This window comes from Cinclus cinclus, chromosome 5 (assembly GCF_963662255.1).
Source record: "Cinclus cinclus chromosome 5, bCinCin1.1, whole genome shotgun sequence".
Lineage (NCBI taxonomy): Eukaryota > Metazoa > Chordata > Aves > Passeriformes > Cinclidae > Cinclus > Cinclus cinclus.
The window spans coordinates 56168147-56191110 of NC_085050.1; the positions used below are offsets into that span (position 1 = coordinate 56168147).

The 22964-nt window shown below is 38.7% G+C and overlaps 1 protein-coding gene across 1 annotated transcript in view; it reads right to left on the minus strand.

Annotated features, from left to right (window-relative positions):
• MMRN1 (multimerin 1) overlaps nucleotides 1-22964 on the minus strand; it is a 38602-nt gene that overhangs the window by 9985 nt on the left and 5653 nt on the right. The window contains exons 2-5 of the mRNA XM_062493843.1: nucleotides 15235-15354; nucleotides 12987-13093; nucleotides 7625-7723; nucleotides 3853-4026 (exon numbers count right to left, since the gene is read on the minus strand). Coding sequence (XP_062349827.1) covers nucleotides 3853-4026; nucleotides 7625-7723; nucleotides 12987-13093; nucleotides 15235-15354 — 500 coding nt within the window. The remainder of the gene's footprint in view (nucleotides 1-3852; nucleotides 4027-7624; nucleotides 7724-12986; nucleotides 13094-15234; nucleotides 15355-22964) is intronic.

Consider the following 22964-nt stretch of genomic DNA (forward strand, 5'->3'; position numbering starts at 1 on the left):
GAAATGAGTGTGTGGGAATTCTGCCCCAGTAAGCAGCATGAAAGAATGTTTCCCATATAGCCTTAGAGAGGTCAAAACAGGCATAAAAGAGTTCTGCATAACCTATTTCAATCAATTAGAGCAGTAGTTCTCCTCTGGTGTGAGATTAGACGGAATTTTATTAATTTATTCTCCGAAGGTAGCTCCTCTGTCCAACTAAAACACTGAAGCATTATTTGCTCAGTTTTCATAAACCCTATGAACATATGCAGCCAGACTGTGCTATAATGATTGAAGTCTTCAACCTCTACAATGCCTCAATAAACACAGGTTCTCTGATTAAAACTGTGTTGAGAAAGGCAGAAATTATCTATTCCCTTCTTCCATTTTCTTCTCAATTAATTCGACAGCCTGAAATTTATTTTTAATCTCTGAAACACTGAGGCATGTTTTGAAAACTTATTTGAAGGTACATTCTCAGGAAGTGCAGTAAAACATCAGAAAAACGGGCCCAAGGTTGCTAGCCCAGGAAAGAGCCACATCAGAGATCTAGCATGAAGCTTCCTAAGAATTAAACTTCATTATTATCAACTGAGGTCCCAAATGTCCCAGCAATTTTACATAAAGTATAATAAACAACAGTGATAATACTGAGATTACCTTTATTACCTTCTTTTTCACTACCTAAAGAGCAAGTAAATGACTAGACAGATGCATGTACATGAATATGCACATGTATGCACACACTGAAATATCTGAAAATAAAGATGTCCTGGCAGCTGAGAGGAAAAACCAAGATATGAGCCCAGTTAAAAAACTGACATGTAGAAAAACCATTCCCAGTGATGATTTGGTCGTGTTACTTTATGATGCTGAAAAGCATTCTGTGCTCTAAGAGACACAATGATCTTTGAAGAAAAATTAAATGGCTGTGGAAAGAACCAAGATTACTCTAAACCTTCTGTGAGGAATCAATTAAATTTGTTCATCTCAGCAACAAATCTTGGTAACAGACCATTCATCTGGAGAGGTGTTCCAGAAGGTGTATACCAACCTTTTCTTTCTGTGACAGCCAGGAAGGTGCCAGCCTCACTCTCTGCTATTCCAGCTTCATGTAGTTGGATAGTGGGTGTAGTATGGAGCCCAGCTCTAGTTTTTGGGTGTTCCCATTACCAGGGGTGTGTGGAGCCTGATAAACCAGACAGCTTTGATTTTGTCTCTACCCTGCTTTCCAACTTGGACAACTGGGTATATCATAAGCAAAGAGCAGCAGGGGCTGTGGGAACACACTTCTCCACACAAAGACCTGACCCAAACTTTGTGACAACTGGGTATATTATTAAGCTTGAGCTGCAAATACTTGTGTGCACTCATGGATGTAACTCAATTTCTCTGTTGCTCATTTTAAAATAGAAAGGTCCAAACTACCTGTGAATGTTAAAAATCTCTTGCACATTTTATGAGATTATAAATTTTAATTTTAGCTTCCTGGCTGAAAACCAAAGGGTGTAATTACTCTGTGTCAACATATACTCTCTTTGCAGTTTCAATTATTTGAAGAATAATGTGCAAAATAAATGTATATACACAGGAGACTGAATTAAGGTTATATATGCAGCTGCAAATGACATTTCTGACTTGGAAGTGATTAACACTCCATTATTGAGTTCATTTTGAAAGGAGTGTACATTTCAATAATGAAGAGGAAAGGCGTTAAATGTGGAGTTAAAGGAGGAAGAAAAGACTAGCAGGAAGTAAGCAGAGTTTCTTAAATTAAAAATCACAAAATTATTTTCCCTAAGTAAAAAATGGGATCAACTTCCTAAATACTGAAAGCAATTTTTAAAATGCACAACAGGTTTCATTAACAAAATAGAGGAGCACATCAGTTACTCCAGAGAGTCTTGTCCTCTATCAACAGATGATGTGTTTGTGTCACCAAAGTCATAGTAGAAACCAAGAGTTAAAGACTTTTTCAACTGCATTGAATTGTTCAGTCACAGAATCAGACCTTGCTCCTAACAAACCTTGATACAAAGCTGGGCAGAAGATAACAATTTCTGTGATAAGAAAAAGGGTGATGTATGGACTGTGAGCAAAGGACCTGGCACCACAGGAAGAAAATGGAAAAGTAGACGAAGAAGGAAAAAGTCTGAATAGCATAAAGCAACTACAGACTTAACTGTGCTTCAGAAGCAGGTTGCTTCAGGATGGCAGTGGTACTGGGAAAGTTGTGGTTTGATTCAGGTGAGCTTCTAAGAGTAATTTTTAGCAAGGCAGAGTGTCTGGTGTTACAGGACAGTATGGAAGGTCCTTGCAGGTCCTGCTGCTTTAGGATGCTGTTTATGCATTTGAGTACAACTGACTGATATTTCCTGGACAAAAACTGCAGTTGCCATTTGTCACTGCACATACAAGCCAACAGACACAAAAACCTTTTCTTTCTCCCCTCCTTTCCTCATTCCTGCTGTTTACCGATCTAGAAGCCAAGAATAACCTCTGCTGGAATGCTCATAATTAGAGCCAAGGAATGTAGTTGATAGCATCTTTTTCATTGGAGCTACTTGATTAGGAGATAGATTGAGAAGATAAATCAAAAAAAGGGACACCAGCTGCAGATGTTTTTCTGAGCAGGTATAGTGTAAAACATTGCAGGTAAAAAAAAATAAAGATACGAAGCACATTTTCAAAGAAGGGTTTTGAGCAGCACATTTTAATTAAGACTTAAACCCTGAAATACAGATAGGGAATGCAGAAGCAGAAACAAAGGGTGCTGAAAAACACCTTTTAGACTAGCACGAAAATTACAGCTAGAATGAGTGAAAAATAAAAAAAAAAAAAAAGAATGAGGAGAAAGCAGAAGGGAAATGAAAAATATTCAAAGACAAATTAAACGTTCACCCAAAGGTCAAGAATGCCACCTAGCAATATGTGGAGAGGTGAAAGCAGGTCACTGATCAAGAGATGGAATAAACTTGCATACAAGAGAGCCACCTAGCATGTGGCAGGAACAGCTCAGGAGACAGAAGACTGAAAATACAAGAAATGGGACCCAACTTGGTAAATTTGAGGGAGAAATAAAACCACTTATTGTTTCATTCAGTTTTATCTCAGTGTAAGGAACCCCAGAACCTCTGTTCTACTTTCAAATAGTAGAAAAGTCATCTGGATTCTGAAGTATAAAATATAGTTTGGGGAATATTCCTGAAAAATGAGAAAAATACTACACACTGAGGAAATAAAAGTTTCAGTCTGAATCTGCTTGTTAAGCAACACTTTTACCTGGGTAACACACAGATCCTGCTGCAGGATTCACAACAAATGGATGCATAATTCTGCTGGTGAGGATCTGCCCAAGCTCCTGATCTCTAGCTGTGCCTTTCTCATATACTGAACACGTACCAAAGATAACCTAATATGATCGGGGACAAATTATTCAGCAGAATGTTTGCTGTATTGTAAATACAACCACCACAGAATTCCTTATAGTTTGCCCCGTGTGTGTGAGTTATGTATTAAAGAACATTAGTTAGACTTGGTAGCAAAACAAATACTACATCCTTTAGCGGCTGCCAGATAAACAAAACCAGACATAGGAATATTTGCAGATGCTCTAAGTAAATGAAAATGCCTTGATAGTGGCATAAGCTGCCACGTAGATGATGAAGCACCCAAGAATATAAATTTTTTGTCACTATGAAAGACACCATAGCAAATGTTGAAATAAACAAATTCCTCTCTTATGAAATTTTAAAAATTAGTTCTCTCTACAAGTGTTGAGTAATAGAATAAGACTGTCTATGAAGATCTTTAGCTTTTTTTTCCCTGACACCTCTAACAGGGTGAGTGATTACATTAATTTCTTTTTCTTACCTTTTAGAAAAGACTGGACGTCTCTGCCCTTATCTTCATTGATTTTGCCTTCCAGAGAAGAAAGCATCTTGCTCACATCATTCATCGTAGCAGCAATGCTGTCAACCTTCTTCTGCAGAAAAGTCAGTTTCACCTCCTGACTGCTAATCTTCTCGTTCATTTTTTGAAAAAGTGCTTGGTAGGGAACAAAATGAGGAAAACAACCCCAGGTATTGTTAAATATTGTGGTGTGGATTAAAAAGGAGAAGGTGTAATTGAATGAGAGACATTAGCTAAAAGTGGGGTGAAAAGTTCCTTAATTTTTAGATTTGAGTGAACCGTCTTGATTTTTGTCATGTATCATGTATTAGTGAAATTCAGCAGCACAGCAGTTACTAATTACTGAAGCATATGTATCCATTATAAAGTATTTATGATTCTACAAGAGTATTCTGATTTGGTTAGCTTATTTTAATCAACATAATGCCATTCTTCCTGCACCTAGCACCCTACAGGGTATTCAGTTAACTCTCATTTAGTCAATCTCCTTTAACACAATCACAAAAGCATTCATTTTTACTTACCATTTATAGTACAACTTCATGAATTTGCAAGGCTTATGTCTGAAGAAATACATCATCTTTCCATTGTTTGGGTCAAAATGAAGACTTGTTCAACACAACAGCAAGACAGAAAAACAGCTAGTAGATACACTACTTTGGAATAATGATTAGTTTATCATTAAAAATAGAAGCTTAACCTATAAAATCGATCTTATTTTAAAACCTGCCCGAATTGTTCTTGACACTTGTAGTCTCCTCAGGAAGGATGCCTTGATGTTTAAAATTAGGAGTCTACATGACTTCAGCCAGCCATCTGAATTTGACAGGTGACAGATACCAAACTTAGCCTGGGATTTTCATAAGAGGTTGATAAAATTAGATGTTTGAATTCCTGTAAGCAAAGCTAGAAAATCTCCTTCAACAATTCAGCCTAAACAGCCTATGTTAGGCATACGATATATTATCCCAAATGATCTGGGCTATACTATGACTTAGTAAACTGCTATGGAAGAGATCCTTTGGAATTGCATATGAATGTTTATTAGTGTAAGTTTACATTATTGATATTGATCCTTTGTCACATTTCATTACAGCATCACTGTCTATTCCCATGGCAGCAAACAGTTCTAATCAGAAATCATGTCTAAGTGCAAGGGTCTAAAAGTTCCAAAAAAGCCCCAAGCAAGATATATGCAAAAGGACATATTCTTCTGATGACTTGTATTCTTTAAAATTCTAGTATGCAAAGATACATACAGATGCAGATGAAGCAAGCCAGCAACCATGAGAATGTTCTCTGTGAAGGAATGTTGGCTGTAAAGGCCATAATAGTAGGAGTCTGGAGAGTAAGGCTCTTTTAGGTGGGGATATTAGGATCTCCAGCTGTGTTCTCTGCCCAAGGTAACTACTTACACAGATAATAAAAGTTTTCTAACTCAACCACCGCACTTAGACTCTGGCAATTCTTCTGGGTGGCACTGCAAAAACAGGCCATTGATAAACCATTGTCATTATAATGCAGTTTTGTGAGAGACAAACAGGTCAGGATACTTCTGCTTCCGGTTAAATTGTTACAAGAAAAGGATTTGAATTCATTAGTGGCTCATGCACAGTCACCCAAAATAATAACTAACCTTCAAGGTGCAATGCTGTTTTTTAGCCTGGTTTCTATCAATTCCCACTGAGGGAGGAAGAGAAGGTAGATGAACCTGAAAGTGAGTTTTTATGCACAGCTGCATAGTGGGAGCTGGAAGCAGAACCTGGCTTGTAGAGCCATAGCAGGTGCTGATGGAACAACCATGGCAGTCAGTCCTGGCCCCAGGTCGTGTTTGCAGGGTTGACAGCCAGAGCAGGTCTCTCTCTCCTTCTAGACTGACCCAATTTGATTTAAAAGTAAATGAAAAGCAATTAACATGAAGGTTAGAGATTCCAATTTCAGATTTATTTCTCAGAGCACAATTCCTACAGAACTGTAGGAATAACAGAAGTGGCATGTCTGAGTTCCCTATTAATCAAGCTCACTTTTTCATAATAGGCCCTGTCTGCTTTACTAAACATCCTTCTCCCTCCAGTCCTGAGAGACTTGGTTACTCACACAGTATCACCCAGACACAACAGCCTAACTCCCTTTTGAAAATACCACTCTATATGTCTATGCCAGACTCCATCTTTCCCTCTCTTTCTTTCTGTCTATCTAAAATAAAGCACGTATGTGTACATAAGCACATACATGCATATAAACACATACAAGTGTAAAATCTCCATAAAACTCTAGGGCAATCCTAATTATGACATCCTGTTCTCTCAGTATGCATTACAGCCCACAAGAAGGCATTTAAAACCACAAAGCACAGACCTGAGAATATAACCTGCCTTATTTAGTTGCTTCAGTAAAATGTTTCTGGATATAGGCCAATAGGTGAGTGACACCACAGCATGGAACAGATGATGGTTATACAAAAAGCCAGCACAGACACAAATAACAGAAGCATCAACAGATTCAAAAGAAAAGGAAGGTAGTAAGAAAGTTCAAGCAATATGCTTCCATTAAGCACTCCTTCACATCATGGCCATTTTTTGGCTCCTCACCATGAAAAGTACATTTTTCAAGTAGAAAAGGGCCACCAATCAAGACCAGGCATACATGGCCAAAGTCATGTGCTGCCTCCAAAAATCGTGAATGCTGCAGGATTTCTCCAAGATCAAAGCTGCCAGCAGCCAGGACTCTGGCTGCCCTTGGAGCCCCAAACTCTACTTCTGACCTGACCCTGAGACACTGGGGGATGAGGTTTTATCCCCATGAAGACTGGTCACCCTCTGTGTGGCAGCACATGTAGCTGACAGTGTGGTGCCACCTCCTAAAATCTCAAACATTGCAGGATTTCTGCCAGAACAAGGCTTCCAGCAATTAGCAAGCAAAACCTGTAGAAGCTTTTCATACAGCAGTCATCTAGGATAGGTTCTTGATAGAGATCACTATTTGAATACATCCTTTTTGTTACTGACCAGATCTTAAAATTCAAATTTGTCTGTACACATTTTTGTGAGAAAACACTGATATTTTATATCCCCAAAACATAATATCCAGATTATATAAAGTAAGCACAATACTGAGCAAATATATAAGGCAATAAGAAACACTCTCAAGCACCTCTGTTATAAATGTTTAAACTCTGGCTGTTTCTTAGTTATTTGATCATCCTAGACATAGTAGCTTAAAACACTCCTGAGCTGCCCTTTGTTAACGTTTGAAACATCTGTGTACTGATTTTGAATAAAGAACTAATTTTTGTAAGAAAATTTATAGCAGTAATCACGTATTCAGATAGTCAATAATTTCATTACATTTTCTTCTATGTGCAGTGCTGGTCTATACTAGTCCTGTATTTGGGCTGGGTTTTTTGTTTGCTTTGTTTTTGGTTTAATTTTGGGTTTTTTTTTTCCTGTTAATTAATCTATTGTATTGAATAACATAATAGTTTATATATTTCTATACCAAATGCTCCCCTGGCTTTAATTTAGGCACAAAACTCTCTGTAATTTCTAACCTGCTGGTACATTTAAATTCAGTATCTTCTGCCCATCTTTATCAGAAGAGCAAACCATTGCACCGGGACTGATAGAAACTGATATTGCATTCAGGTCCCTTCAGTAGGCAGAGACTTTCCTCAAATGGTTTTTGCAGTGATGTCAGTGACTGGGTAGAGGTGAGAGCAATTTTAACAACTGACCTGGCCCACTGGGGTCCTGCAGAGCTCCTGGTGTCCTCTCACTGACAGTTCTGCTGCTTTCAGCCTGGTTGCTGTGTAGAACAGATTGCTGCTCTTGAGCTGAAGAAGGGAGGAAAAGGAAAGGAAAGGATGTGAGTGAAGCACAGAACATGATAATTGGAATGATCTCACAACAATTTTTTTTTCTCTCTCTTTATTTGGTACCAGCTGTTCCAAAGCCTAATCATCTGCAGTGACTCCTATCTGCTTTGTGTAGTGTGGGACCACGTTGCTGAAGGTGTTGGCTGGCTTTGTAAAAGACTTCTCAAGATGGCAGGTGTTGATGTTAATATTAAAACATCAAAATTTGCTTTATAATTAGCAGAATTTTTAAATGCAGAGGGCTAAAAATTCTAGAGGAATGTTTAAGAGCAATATAAAACAGCAGTACAAAGGCAATATAGAGATTGAGAGCTGTAAAGTTAATTAAGGCTTTTTAATAGTTACAAAATTAACGAGGTTTGTTGAAACTGATTTTTGGGTAGGTTTTTTTTTTTTTGCTTGTTTTTGTTTTGGCTTTTCTTTTTTTTTTGTCTTAGTTATCTATATTTTTAACAGATTTCACAGGTCTTCCACCATGGAAATCTTACTACTAAAGACAATGGTGATATTACATTTTTGCAGCACCCAAAAAATAAACAAAATTTCAAAACATAATCAAACTCTAAGTTCCAACAAATATAATCTGATATTTATGACTGGTATACATATAAAAAACTTCACAAAGGAGGGAATTTTGCAAATATTTTCTCAGGTGATGGCAGATGGGATTATCTCTGTTTATTTTACATTTCAGCCCAAAAGATCCAAAAGCAATTTGTAAATAGCTCGATTTGGATTGACATTATTATTAATTCAATATCACTGCTGGGGAAGCTGAGATCCAGAAAGTTAAGTGCCTTCACTCACAAAAAGTAATGAACTGATCAGATAGCCTGGAACTGAACTGAGATTTCCATATTCTTGACATACATTCTCCAGCCATCAGGCTTAATGGTATTGTTTTCATTTCATTATTTTTTATAAAAACAAAATATGTACAAATCATGTACTAAATTTGCTAGTGTAAATTGATACCAATTTTTATATACTTGCTCAGTTCACAAAGCATTTTGAAGTCAATGTTCCAGGAGAAGCATATCTAAGGAGTGCCCTTTATGTGGCACTAATGCCATTTCCAGTCTTTAGCATAGTACAAGCAGAGTAACTTGGGTATGGTGACATTATTTTACACTTCAAATATTAAAATCTAGTTCCACCATAATGAGAGTTTCCAGGGCAACAGCTTAAATGCTGAATCAAGAAATTCCATGTTTCACATAATTCATTTGCAGATAAATAGACCACAATTAGGACAATATAAGCCTTTTAAGTTGTAAATTAAGGGTGTAAAAATTAGGATACAAACTCAGATGAAATTATGAAATTATCATATGGACCAATAGCTTGATAGAATCTTTTGAAATTGCCTGATAAGAAATACAAAATCCTCAAATAGTTATAATTTCAACATCTTCTGTTATCTTTCTGTGGCATGGTTATTGACAGAAGCCAAATTCTTGCAGTCAGCCCGACTCATTATAGAGGATTTATCAGGTGGTGTTGTGATGATACAATCTATGACAAGGGAGTGGGTTACTTGCCTGTGATAAAGACCAGCTGATCAATGTCCTTTTATTCTTTCATTTACTGGTCTTTCTGTTGCTCTAAATGCATTCACTGACACTGTTGGTGCTACAGACAGTATGTTTTCTTTTTTTTTAATACATACTATCCACCTTATTTTTCATCCTCCCTAATAAATCAATTGCCTCACATTGTAGAATACCTGAACCCTTATTCACTCTTAAATTCCAAGGATACTTATCTCTCCCTGTGTTCTTGCATTACTAATGCTTTAAAATTGTTCATGCAACATAATATTCAGGTAACATAATGGCTGTAAGACCAAGGACATAGAACATCTCTATTAGAACAAACCAGCCATGGAGCAAGCCCCAAGTGCACTGCACTGCCTCTGTCAGCAGCAAGGACTGGAGCCAGAGATGCACACACACACACACACACCTCACCTACAGACAGTCACATATTGTATACTTAATGAATTTCACCGCGCTACAGGAAAGGTACTTTGCAAGCAGCGTTAGAAATTCAGGCTTTTCATTTGTGAAACAAATTCAGAGCAGTCACTGGCAATATAGCTTCTCCTACATCATTCTTACAGCGTGGCTCAGGCTTTTTCCAAAGGAATCACTCCAAGACATCATATGGTGATTACATCTATGGGCTCCTTATTCCCACAGCTGAGATTTCCCATTGTAGATGCTGGATAACAGCAGGCGTGATGGGAGCATCAGACCAAAAACCTAATACACATACTCTTTAGGGTAGAAATAGCCATCAAATTACTTTCATTTGAGACCTTTTAAAAATTAGATATGCCATGCTCAGTTTAAAAAAAACAAAATACTCAAATTAGACAACTAGATCCACCTTAGAGGTGCCATTTGCAATAAAAAAGCACTATGAACAAAACCAGAAAAGCAGCAATACAAAATCCTGAGCAGTGGGTTCTTCTAATTGCATCACAAAAAAAAAGGTAATGCATACAGAAATTTAACATTTGGTGTCTATCATTGAATACATTGGGCCAGATGTATAATTTATTGTCCCATGCATTTTTAAACACAGAACTCAAAATCATTTTGGGGAATATTTAAAAAATGGAGATTGTTTTGTTTTGATTCAATATATCTTTGATGAAGCAGGAGTAGCTGAAGGGTTTCCCAGAGGGGAGGGTTAGGTAATTTCCTCCCGTTCCCTGTGTTTCAAGGAGAATTCCCACCTCTTCTGCCTGCCGCTCACCGCAGGCCGGGGATGGGACATGGCACGGCTATCTGCTGGACAAATGGCATCAGTGCCACGCCAGGGAATTCCGCGCTGACCGCGGCTGCTGGCTCTAAACCATAAATAATTCGGTGTTCTGAATGCTCCTGAGGGAACCGGGGTTTCTTTTCTACGCACGTACAAAGTTAAAATAAAACTGTGTTTAGTCAAAGTGGCATGTCATGAAGTCTGCAACTCAGAATTTAATTGTCCTTTTGTTTTAGTGGGTTTGCTCCCAGTTAAGCATTTGATATTTCCAGGTCAAAAGTATGATGCTTTAGTTGTTCAATTGTCCATATAGAGTTGTCTCATTAGACTTATAATAAATTATGTCTACATTTTCTCATTCTTATATATATGTATTTTTTATAAAACTGCATTGTCCATGCTGGATTAGAATCCATGTCTTAACCAATTTGGTAGTGCGCTGCCACAAAGGAGGTAAGGTTAGAAACAGTGATCTGAACACATCACTTCCATCTCTGTCACTACTGCACTTCCTTGAGGAGCATCTGTAAACAGGCAGTTACTGTGGGGCTACCAAATAAGACTTTCAGATGTCTGGTGATAACTATCGGATGGTGGTAAGTGGTTCCTCCTGCCTAGACCACCAGACTGAAATAGTTGCACATGACTTCACTCTGTCTGAGAGAGAAGTTAAACAAGAAGGCATTTTAAATTAGCATTTGCTACAAGCAACCTACATCACACTAACAGCGCCTTCCCAGGATCTAAAGGGTTGTCAGAACAGCCCAGTTCCCTTGGCACAGAAACCCTTCAGTAAGAGTTCTGCTGTTGAACAACAGAGGGGCCAAGTGGGAGGCTCAGTGGCTTGGGAGAGCCCCACTCAGCACTTCCAGCATCTCTCCCTGTTGTTGTAGAGTACAGGAGGACAAGGATATTGGGCTCCCAGCTGCTCAAGTTCATTAGCCGACATCCCTTCGTGGGAATTGAATAATACAGGCAGGCTTGTGCTGGTGGTCTGCTCCTCATGGGAGGCAGGATTCCAGAAGCAAGGAAGAAAAGCTTCTCTGACATAACACCTTTCATCCCAATCTCTTTAAGCACTTCTACAAGCATTAATTAATTAAATATCCCAGTGGCCCTGTGAGATAAGTGTCATCTCAATTTTCTAGATGGGTAAACTTGGTTATGCAGATTATAAGTGGCTTCCCCAAGTTATTCAGCAAGCCAGAAGAGGTTTGAAAATAGAACCCAGGAGATGTAACACCTGCTCCTGTAACACTTCACAGCACTTTCCTTTATTCTTGTTTTTTACAGAGATGCCACTACAAATTGTGTTATACAGTTTTTCTTCCCGGTCAATGTTTGCCTGTTATTTTCATGCCATTTCAGTTTTGCAAACTGTGACCTCCCCCTTCAATGCCACTCCTTACATTTTTTTAATCTATTTTTGCTAATGTCTGCTTTTTTCCTGAAAGGAAACATTTTAAACACTTGATCCATGCTCACTGGACAGCCTAGCTGTCCAACCATGCTCTGTTACATGTGTTAATATCTAGCTCTGCACTGTGCTGTGCAGAGGAGAATTTTGTGCCTGCCAAGGTTCTGGCTCTTTGGCACTGAAATTTCCCTCCTGGATGTGAACAATAGTGATTTTTCTTCATTCCTCTACATTAATTTTTAATCACAGTCCTTTATTTTACCACTGCTAAGTGAATTCCCTATCACATCTAATAGCCTCTCCTGCAATATTCATTCATTTAAAACCTGTATGCTGATGCCATATCTAATTTTTCAAGGACTGCTTGCTTAAGGCCAGCAGCAAAGAAATAGCCATTATACAGATGTAAAACTACAATGTGATGCCACATGTTTGATCACCAGGGCAAAGGTAAAAGGCTATTCTGTCAAAAAGGGCACAATTATACAGGGATCATGTGTAAGACCTAGAAAAATTCATCCACTGTTGAAATGAACAGCAGAAGAACTACAAAATTCAGAGAAGTAAAAAAAAAAGTTGATACATTATTTTATTGCAAGCAAAATATATTCTTGGAGCCTGAAACCACAAGGCAAAAGAGTAACAGTGCTATAGAGGAATATTACAGCAAGTATTCAATAGAGGACCTGGATTTAATATCCCCAGCACTGCAATACTCAATAGCTAAAGGTCAAAAGTAGAGATGTACTGAATGCAAACTCCATAGTTTAGCAAAATGAAATATGGCTGGAGATTTTATGAGCTTTATTTAGAGTGGAAGAGGGGAAAAGACTCTGCTTAGCTGCTATGAAAATTCATGTGCAGGCAAGAGTCAACATCCCAAAGCATTTTAGTTTACTGTGCATTTTCTCTCATTTTAAATTAACTAAAAGCACTTCATTGGTTTTCGACAGAGCCATTTGCTCACAGATCAAACTAGCATTTTTTTCTTTTGCTGAAGTGAATAGGTCAGACTCTTACAACTCTACTCACCTTTGGGTTGGCAGTTTTGCCCACTGTACCCAGGACAGCACTTCCACTCCAGCGATGTCACTATTTTATGTTTGATTCTGTAAGACTGGTGTGTTGTTGTCTGGGACCTGTGAAATGAGAACAATTTAAATCTATTTCAGGTAACCCAAGAGGAGCTGTAATATACCTCCATAACTTCATTATATTATCTCACTTGTCATATCTATTCCTTCATTACTGCTTGAAATTCAACATGAATTCTAACCAGGGTTTGGTGTTCATTAGCACTCAGAGCTTTAATATTGCATCCTCCAGATTACCTGCATGAATTTTAAAGAAATCTCATGTCTATTTAGATTTCTTCCCAGAATATCTTACTCAGGATTCAAATACTGCAATCTCTTATGGAAGACATTACAATTAATAACTACTAAACTGAAAAATGTGAGCCAAAACCACAATTGTCATATATGGCTTTTCTTTGAAATTGGTTGAAAAATGCATTCACAATAAATTTACACCACATCAGCACACATTTAGTGCACACTTCCCTTCTGATTATTATAAACAAGATTACACAAACATTAATCCAATGAAGTGTGAAAAATGTCACTCTGGACTTCAGGGAAATTAAGGCCTGGCTATGTAATTTTGAGGCCTCAGTTAATACTTTTACAGCATGCATCTGCAGAGGCAGCAGCAATTTTATTTCTGTGTTCCAAAAGATTCTGCACGTCCTGGCTACCCAATCACTTCTCCTAGGTTTCTTAACTTCTGAGAGAAGTCAGTTTAGAATGAAGATGCTGCAGTAGGGCATACAGAATAAACTACAGCAACTATCCTTGCCCTTTTAAGATGTTAAATACAAAGTTCAAATAAAAATAATATCACATGCTATTGCAAGTTACTAAACACTAACACGAACACCTAAGAAACATGAACACTAACACAAACATCTCAGAAAATATGATGATAAAACAGTTAATGACTTGTTTTATACAGACAATCCCTGTATAAATCATTCCAGAAAAAGAGAAATTTAAAGGCTCGCAGTCCAAAAAATATCCTCCCAATGCATTAAAAAATGCCGCCGTATTATACACTCCATTTAATGTTGTCACCCCTTCACAAGGGATGCAATATTATATATATTAAAATACTCAGAGCAGCTGGCAGGTGCTTTGCATGTGTCCCTAGTCAGCTTTGGCTCTAAGAAATGGCTTTTTCAGCAGCAAGAACTCAATAAAGATTAAGGTGATCTGAATTCAAGAGAGTTCCCCGTTATTTTACTGTATGGATGGTCTTATAATAAAAACACCTTATTCTGCATTAGCATAATCCTTTCCTAAAACCACTCATGAAAATGAAGTGTCCATGAAAGGAGTTAATCAGTAATAGAGATTTCAAAAATAATCCATGTAAAAGAAATCCATGCAAATGAGTCTCAAATTTATGTAGCAGTGCCTTATTTATAGGAGCAGCACAAGGACCTAAAGTGATTGAATTACGAAAAAGCTAAAACAAAATGACAAAACTAGGAACATTTCAACCACAGGGTCAACTCCACAGTTTTGCCATGCAGTCAACTGCATTTCAGAGTCACCACATGCTAAGGAAGCTCTTTTCTCAGTTTCAACTCACAGCTTTAAGTGTGTTCTGCCATACCATCTAGAGGACAATTCTCAGAACAGTCAAGCTGACTTTTAACAGGCTTTTAAAATTTGTCAAGGGAAAAAAACATTTACAATCTCCATTTTGTTGGTGCCATTTCAGTTTGTCATTTTCCAAATTCATGCATTAAAATCCAATTTCACTCACGACTGCAATCTAACATTTGGAGAATACAATGAGGCACCCAAACCACAAAGGACAATCTGAATGTTTAACTGATGTATTATTTACAAGTTCCATCCAGGCCAATTACTTGTCCAGGTTCACTGCCTGACCAAAGCTGTGTCAGAAATAAGCACTTAGCAGAGAGATAATAACAAAAATACTTATGCCTTTCAGGGGAAGCCTTGTGCTTCAACAGAGCACAAGCCTGGAAAACTGCACAGAAAGGATTTTTTCCCCCTCATGTGCTTTAAAGCTTTGTATTTGTGCACCTCTCTTTGACTTGAAGACTTTGAACTGACTGGAGGGTGCCAGAGTGGGGGCATGCTCCCTCTTACTTCCCTTTTAATTTTTAAGGTTATAGTAACACTTATGGTGTATTTAGTTGTAATTAAACTATTCCCAAGTACTCCTTTTTTTCCCCAGTTCTCCATACCTCTGAGCACAGGATCCAATTTGCCAAGTGCAAGGCTTTGCTCTGCCTGATGAGAAGGTTTCCAGGTTGTCCACCACAACTGTAGGTATGAGTCTGGTATGGACATAAGCACACCAGTTTCTGTAAAACAGAGAAGGTAAAATGATTAAAAGTAAAATACAATTTTCTACCGTATGATGATATATGATACTTAACTGCAAAAGTTAAGCCCATAACTTACAAATAGGAGCAAGTTACAAAAATTAAGTTTCACTCAAACTGCCAATGATGTCTTGGGCAATTACTTAGTCTTTGTGCTTCAGCAAAGAAAACAGATAATAATTTCTCCATCTCTATATACATTTATATTGCAAATCTAAACTTTAGTTTGTAAACATCTGTGGAGCTCCAAGAACAAAGAATCCTTTCTAGACTGCAGTAATGACCAGTTTTAAAATGCACCTGCATTTCAGGCTACAGAAACTCTTTATCCAGAATTCAAAGGATTGTTTAGTGAGGTTTTTCATCATCCACAGCTTTCACTTTATGGACATTCTAGTGTTTCTCCCTTTCCCTGGCAATTCTAAGTGAGTACAGGTGTAATAATAATAATAATAATAAGTGAGTGCAGGTAGTCTTTGTTTTCCAGTGCACTGTAAGGTCAAAGCCACACACAGCAAACACATGCCATGACTCCATACTTCCATGTGCCTCTTGGTGCCCATCCAGAGAAGGCAGGCACATACAAAATGGTCAAACTCTAGATCATTGCAGCACAGGGGGTCAGAGCTGATGAGTGCAAGAGCTGGCTTGCTGTTTGTTTTTTTCAAAGGTTTCTATGGAGACTGCAAGCAAATGCAAATTGTTAAATCAGATTTTGAAATTTGGCTACAGTAGTAGCTACAGTAGAGAATAGAATTAAGTCAAAATTATAATGTGAATAATGTCTCAGGACAGATTTGTACAGGGAAATTATGCCACAGAGATATATTGGTGTTCCTTGAAACAGAAGCAGGTAGCTAAATGTGTGATTTTCAGAGGCTTTTGGCAAGGTCACTCACCAAAATATATTGTAGGGGGAGGGAAGCAATATATTACATATTAAGAAGATAGATCCTACTATAAATAAATAAGGCATTTAATCAGAGAGATGAAAGACTAGTTTGCTTTTTCAAGAAACAATTTATCAACACAATCCCACATTATTCTATAATAGGCACTCTATTCATTAGCTATGTGGGAAGTAAGTAAATAGGGGGATGGCAGGATTATACAGAATTTTACAAAATCATTTGGAGCAGTAAAAAAGGTTGAACTCGAAGAATTGCAGAAGTCTTATGAGAATGAGATTTCAACTAAGTAGGTGTCAAAAAAGGGTCTTGTAATGCAGAATCAGTCACAAAGACAGGCTTATAGAGGTAATATCACTATATACAGAAGCTTTCATCAGGGGAAAAAATAATCCTGGAATCACTGTTAATGGCTCTCTGAATAGGCCAATTTATTTGTTTGCCTTAACTAAGCTAGGTAATGAAATACTTGAAATTATTAGGGAAGGACTAAAGAACAAACAGGAATCACCACTGTTTCAGTACATCAACTCTTTGTTGGTGTATATGAGTTAATAGCCAGTTTGAACAGAGAACTCTTGTTTGGTCCTACACCCTAAAGAGAGGTGGAAAAAAAGACAAATAGAAGAGCAGGAGGGATATGAAGTCATTACATTCATTATTCAGTTAGTTTTGTTATGGTAAATAAGCATCAGAACAAAACAGGTTTAGAACTAAAGAAGACAAAAATGAAAGGTCAGGCAGCATTTCCACAGCCAAAAACTGTGCCAAATTTGGAAGCCAAAAGGGGTTTTAAAAAGCAGTAAAACTATTCCATGAAAAAAAAAATAAAAAACAAAAACAAAACTAAAAAAACCAAAACCATGCCATTAGGGTATTATCACTTTGATTTTTTTAACAATTACAAAGTTGTAACTATAACCTTTGTCTAAGGAAGTCTCCCAGCTGCAGACTTGAAGGTATAATGAAGAAAGTATCATTGCGTTTCTGCTGGTGGAACCCATGTCTATTTGGTCTAGTGCTGACTTTTTTCTTTCATCTTTAACTTAGTGCAACCTTTCTCAGGATCATGTTATACCCTTGTCCATGCTGAAACATATTTCATTTTTGACTTAGCAAGTTAGTGACTAGACATTTCTTCAGTTGTAGGACTGGTGGAGCTGCAAAGACTTCCAAACAATATTTGCATATGAGAACTTAAAGTTCATCTTTCTGTGTTGTGTTTTGCTGCTAACATTTTCTCCCAGTTGTAGTAGTTCTGTTCATGCTTCATGATCCAGTCAGAGAATACATAAATTTACTCCAGAAATCACATCTTGCTATGGGCTCCTTACAGTGGAAATGAAAATACAATTAGGACCAGATTAGTTCCATTTATTTAAGTGGCATTAGTACAGATTTACAGTCCTTCAAACATGAACAACAGCACAAAACACAAAATAGTATCAGCATCTATCCTTGAGTGGTTGCTTTTGTTTACTGAGATGCTACCACTGTATGCACATTAAGCACATTAGTGCTGTACTTGGAAAATGATTCCTGAGAAAAAAAGCAGGATAAGCCAGAAAGATGCTAAAATGAACACATTTAACCTCACACTATGTTTACTGCCAACATTGCAGCCCTCACTTTCACAAAGCACACTTAGTGTAGGAATAATACGTCTCATATAAAACGGGCTTTTACCAAATGGCTTTGATCTGATTTTGCTCACTCACTCTCCGATTGCTTGAGAGTTTTCATTAAGATAGTATTTCTTCTTAATTAGGTATAAAAAGGCTGTGCTTTTTTTTTTGATGTTTCCTTTATGTTCTCACTCCTTTAGTTATTGCCTTTTACCTGTGTGTATTAACTAAAGACTCCATGAACATTTGCTGAAAGTTAAATGCAGTTATGAAGCACGATCATAAAGATTAGTTACCCTGCTCACTTTCTCCGGGGAAGTCAGGAGCAACTTTATGCAAGTTTGAGACTCATAAAATTGGCAAAAACAAGAAGAAATGTAAGTTTTTCAAGTTTTGCAGAGGAGTAATGAAGTCACCCACCCCTCCGTGTGGGGCACGTGGGTCCTTCACAGTCTCCTGTACCACAGAGACTGGCAGCAGTAACTAAGGAATTATGATATTTGAGTTAAATGCCAGAAGCAGTAAGCCTGAGAGACAGAGCTTGTAGCTACTTCTCTTCCAGCACATGTCTGCAGCACCAAGGGAGGACAGGCATCCTCTCTTGCCAAGAGATCAATGGGAGCCAGACACAGAAGGGACTTGGCGCCCTTGGAAGCACTGCCAGGAAATCAGCTCTTCCAGAGGGCTTCCTCACTGAGCATCAGGGAGCACAAGAGTGGGGCTTCTTCCTAAGAGAAGGCTCAGCCACACGAGCCTCTGACCTGACCAGCAGCAGAGCTACCACAGACCAGGAACCTGCAGGCAGCAGTGGGGTGGCAGGAACAGGTCATTGAGCAGCCCAGCAGGCACCAGGTAGGGAGCCAGGTCCAAGAGGACTGCTTGAGGCAAGCACCCTCATAAAGAGAATAAGCTGAGCTCAAGTTTGGGCTTAAATGGAGTCCTGGCCCAGGGGTATGGGTGGAGCCCACAGGTAAGGTTGCTTAGGACCATCAGGGCTTGTTATTCTGCCCAATATAGGCATGAAATCTCTTCCCTTTCACAGCTGTGGTGAGGGTTCTGCAAATTCAAAACCCAAGATTAAAAACTGTATTTTTCCTCTGAAGTGCAGTGCAGAGATTTAGAAAAAAAAAAATCTCAGTGTATGAATGGGATACTAAATATTTCTTAACAGATGCAGGAAGTGATTCTGGGCCAGACTGATGCTGTACTATTCAGGAGGAGCTCTGACTAAGCATGGGGATTTGCTTATGATCTAAACTAAGTATAGAGAATGTAAACATCTAAATTCCTAAATGGTTCTCAGCAATTAACTGATGGCATATAAAGTCTGCTCAGGAAACCTCTGAAGCAATAATGCCATCTCTAGCTGCTATGCAGTAACACATGTGCTTTCCTGTTCCACATTAGATCTCTAGGAAGTGAGGAGCTAGTGCCTTGGGCAGCTGGCTGCTAAGCATCCCAACCTTGTAATAAAAACAAAAAAGGCAAATAGAGAGGTCAGATTTTAAAATCTGCTCTACAGTGAGGCAGAGATGAGGTTAGGGACTTGGGCTGTGGCTCTCTAGCCTGCACTTTACCCTTGCATGCAGATCTGACAGGTCACCAGAGAAATGGATTAAGCAGAAGATATACAGCAATATTGTCACTGACAACCTGTTCTGCAGTGCACATGTTTGGGGTATGCATTCCAGTAACTGAGAGCCATTTTACATCTGAGCAAATGTGGTCAATGAAAAGATAAAAGAAGGAAAACAGGCATTGAAAAAATTGCAGAAGACATCGAACTACTGGAATATAGATTTCAGTTAAAAAAAACCCCAAACAACCCTACTTCATGCCCCCTCCAAACTTTAAAAAAATCTACACTGTTGCTGTTATTATTATTGTTGTTGTTGTTGTTATCAGTGTCTAGCTTTGAGCAGCTATTGGAACTTGTCAATTTGGAGATGCCTTCCAAAGGAAAAAATGCTACAGTACAACCCAAATATTAAGGGCTATTCTTGTTTTTTAAAGGCAGTCTGAACTCAGCCTCTGGTCTCTACCAAAAATGTAAGTAACTTGAGCAGATTGTTTCCATTTAAGATATTTAACTCCTTCTTAATGTAGGCAAGTGCAATGTCTGAAGCTGTGGTTCTCACATGGCCCAGCAATCTTTGATCAGCCTAAATTGGAGGAAATATTCACAGCAAAAGAGCCCCTGGTGTGATTCATAATTAGGTTTACGCTACCAATGAAAAAAGCTCATTAAGAGACGTTAAGAATGTAAATATAATTTTGAAATCAAATTGTCTGAAAAAATGTAGATTTTGAAATAGAAGATGAAGCGTGGCGGAAGAACTATGACAGGTTTTGTTAATGCAAACGCAGAACAGAAGACAACTGATTTGCATAACAGGACTTTAAACCTGAAAATCCTCTTTACCCTTCCTGGAATAATTAATTCCAGATCATCAACACAGGCTTCTAACACGCAGATTTTGTTGAGAGCTGGAGGAGCCTAGTGTCTCTTTTTCATTGAGCCTGATTTCAATCAGGAAAGCTGCATTTAAAAAACAAAACAAAATCCTCACAACGTACAACAGAAATCCAGCGTGGAAAGAGCGGTACAAGTCCCCAGCTGGCATAAAGCCCAGGTGCCAGATTTCATCCTCCTCTCGCATGGCGTGGTGGCAATGTGTGGGACACTCCTCGGTCCTTTGAAGCAGCCTCCTTGATGTGGTATTTGCTGCGGTATTTCCAGCTTAAATCCAACTCTTTCCAGCCCAGCTCTGCGCTCAGCGTGGTTCGGCCGTACCCAAATGTGACATCCCACCCTCAGGCGTGAGGAAGCTGCTACACCGAGGAGCAGGGCACGGGAGGAGCAGCAGCAGCATCTGCTTCTGCCGGAACCCGTGAGCGCGTTCTGCTCGGCCATTCCCAATCCCAAATCCTGAGCAGGTAACTGGCCCCGGAGCCCGCCCGGGCTGCTGGACCCATCAGCGGCGCCCAGGCGCTGCCTTTAAGCCCGTCTTTAGCTTTTGGGATCCCCGTGTCCTGGATCGGGGGACGGCCGAGAGCCCTTGCCCCCGTGTTGGCGCTGCTAAGCGCGGCTCTAAGCGGCGCTGAGCCGGCAGGTGGCGAGCGCACCCCGCGGAGGGACCGGCGCTGGGACACCCGCGGATGCTCGCGGGCAAAGCGCGGCCTCAACTTGCGCCAGCTTTTTGAGGGTCCCCGCAGTCCCCCTCGCGCAGCACATTTCTGGTGTAAAACCTTGCCTGGGTTCATCGCCGAGGGAAAAAAAAAGCAAACCTCACAAAAAGCGCCCGTAGGTGATTGCTTCCTGCTTGTTTGTAAACTCGGATCCTTGTAAGTGGTCCTAAAGCCACCCCAGAGGAGCGCCAGTGCCAGTCGGACCACAAAGGGTATAGAATCAGTTATGCCCCCTTCATATCGTATCTGAAAATGAATGATTTTTGTCTGTGAGTAAATTAGATTACCCGGCTTTTAATAGAAATGCTATTGAATCAGCCCAGCTGAACATCACTGAATCATGAAAATGAGATTACTGTGTTGCTGACAGAATACAAAGGGACACAGAGCTGGAGCGCTTTTCAAAGTCCATGCCCAGCTTGGTGGTTGTGTATATGTTGTATGCAGCTCATTAATAGTCGCAGCATAGTTAATTAAATACTCGTCTTGATTCTACAAATGTTTTAATTTTACATTATCCTTTATGTCAGAGCAAAGGGGATGTAGAAAGATACTACAAGCATCTAGAGCCAGGAGATGCTGGCTTTTCAATTTGCTTTAAACAACCTGCCAAGTTTGGATGAATAGAAATAATATTGATTGACACAGTGTAAACGCTCAGATTATAAGGATAGCAAGCACCCTTGTAAGGTTCTTTTTTGCTATTGCATGGGAGACTGGTTTTAGCAACTTCCTTTGAATTCCACTAGGTGACCACAGAGACCTCTCACTGTGATATGGTAACTTCTACATCTTTAGATGTTGGTCATCTTTCAAAAATATAAGCTCTATTTCAAAGAGACATTATAAGCTTGAACCAAAACCAGTTAATTTAGGTTCTGTGTCCAGCTTCCTTTCCTCTGAAATGTATGAATCTCAGCTGCAATAAAAATTCAGTACTCAGTAGGGACTGACCATAAACAAATCAAATTGGAAAATGTCTTTTACAAGCTGACTGGAATGGAAGAAACTAAAAAGTGCATGTGACATATAATAAATAATAGTATGTGATGGTAAAATATGTTATAGGATATGTTTTTATCCCTGAGAAACAGCTGACTTGTTGACACTGACTGGAGCATTAGGTGTCAAAAATTTATTTAATGTTTTTTTTTTCCCCAGGACTCAGTGTCCTGACATTTTGTCCTGTCTATTACAAAACACAAATTCTGCTCTCGTCATTCATTTCCGTTTTTTGTATTACAGTTCTGAAGCCTTGGACTGTGAACAGTCAGTTTGTTTTATCTGAATTTTTATTTACTGTTTGTCCTCCTTCGTGGTGCAAAAAATTAATTCCCTGTTTCCACTTATCTAGAACTTCACCGATCTGTTTTAGCATTTAAAATGTTCTCTTGTTGCAAATCAGATCACCTCTTTGATACATGATTTTCTATTCCATGTTCAGAGGCCATTAACACAATCAAACTTTTCCAGACAGAATTTAGACTTTGGAGAAGATATTCATTAATCTCAAATATTTGAGAATTATCCAGTAAAACACAAATGCAGAAAAACTGCTCTTTAAAAAGTTCTGAATTCTGCCTTTTTACTTCTATAATATATATTTATTTTCCATCTTTTAATTGACCAGAGTACAAAATTCTTTAAGGTAGTTCTGGTGCAGTTTACTGTCAGTGTTTTTCAGGTAACCTTCAGTGGTATTGGTTTTTACTGCTTTTTTAGTGCTTTTGTGATCTACAGAAAAGGAGATTGAAGTATGTCAGTGATGGCTTCTCCACTTCGAGAAATACTGACAACAACAAAAAAGACTTTGTAAGTGACAGAATGAAAATATAAAATATAAGATCCATTACAGTTTCAGGGGTGA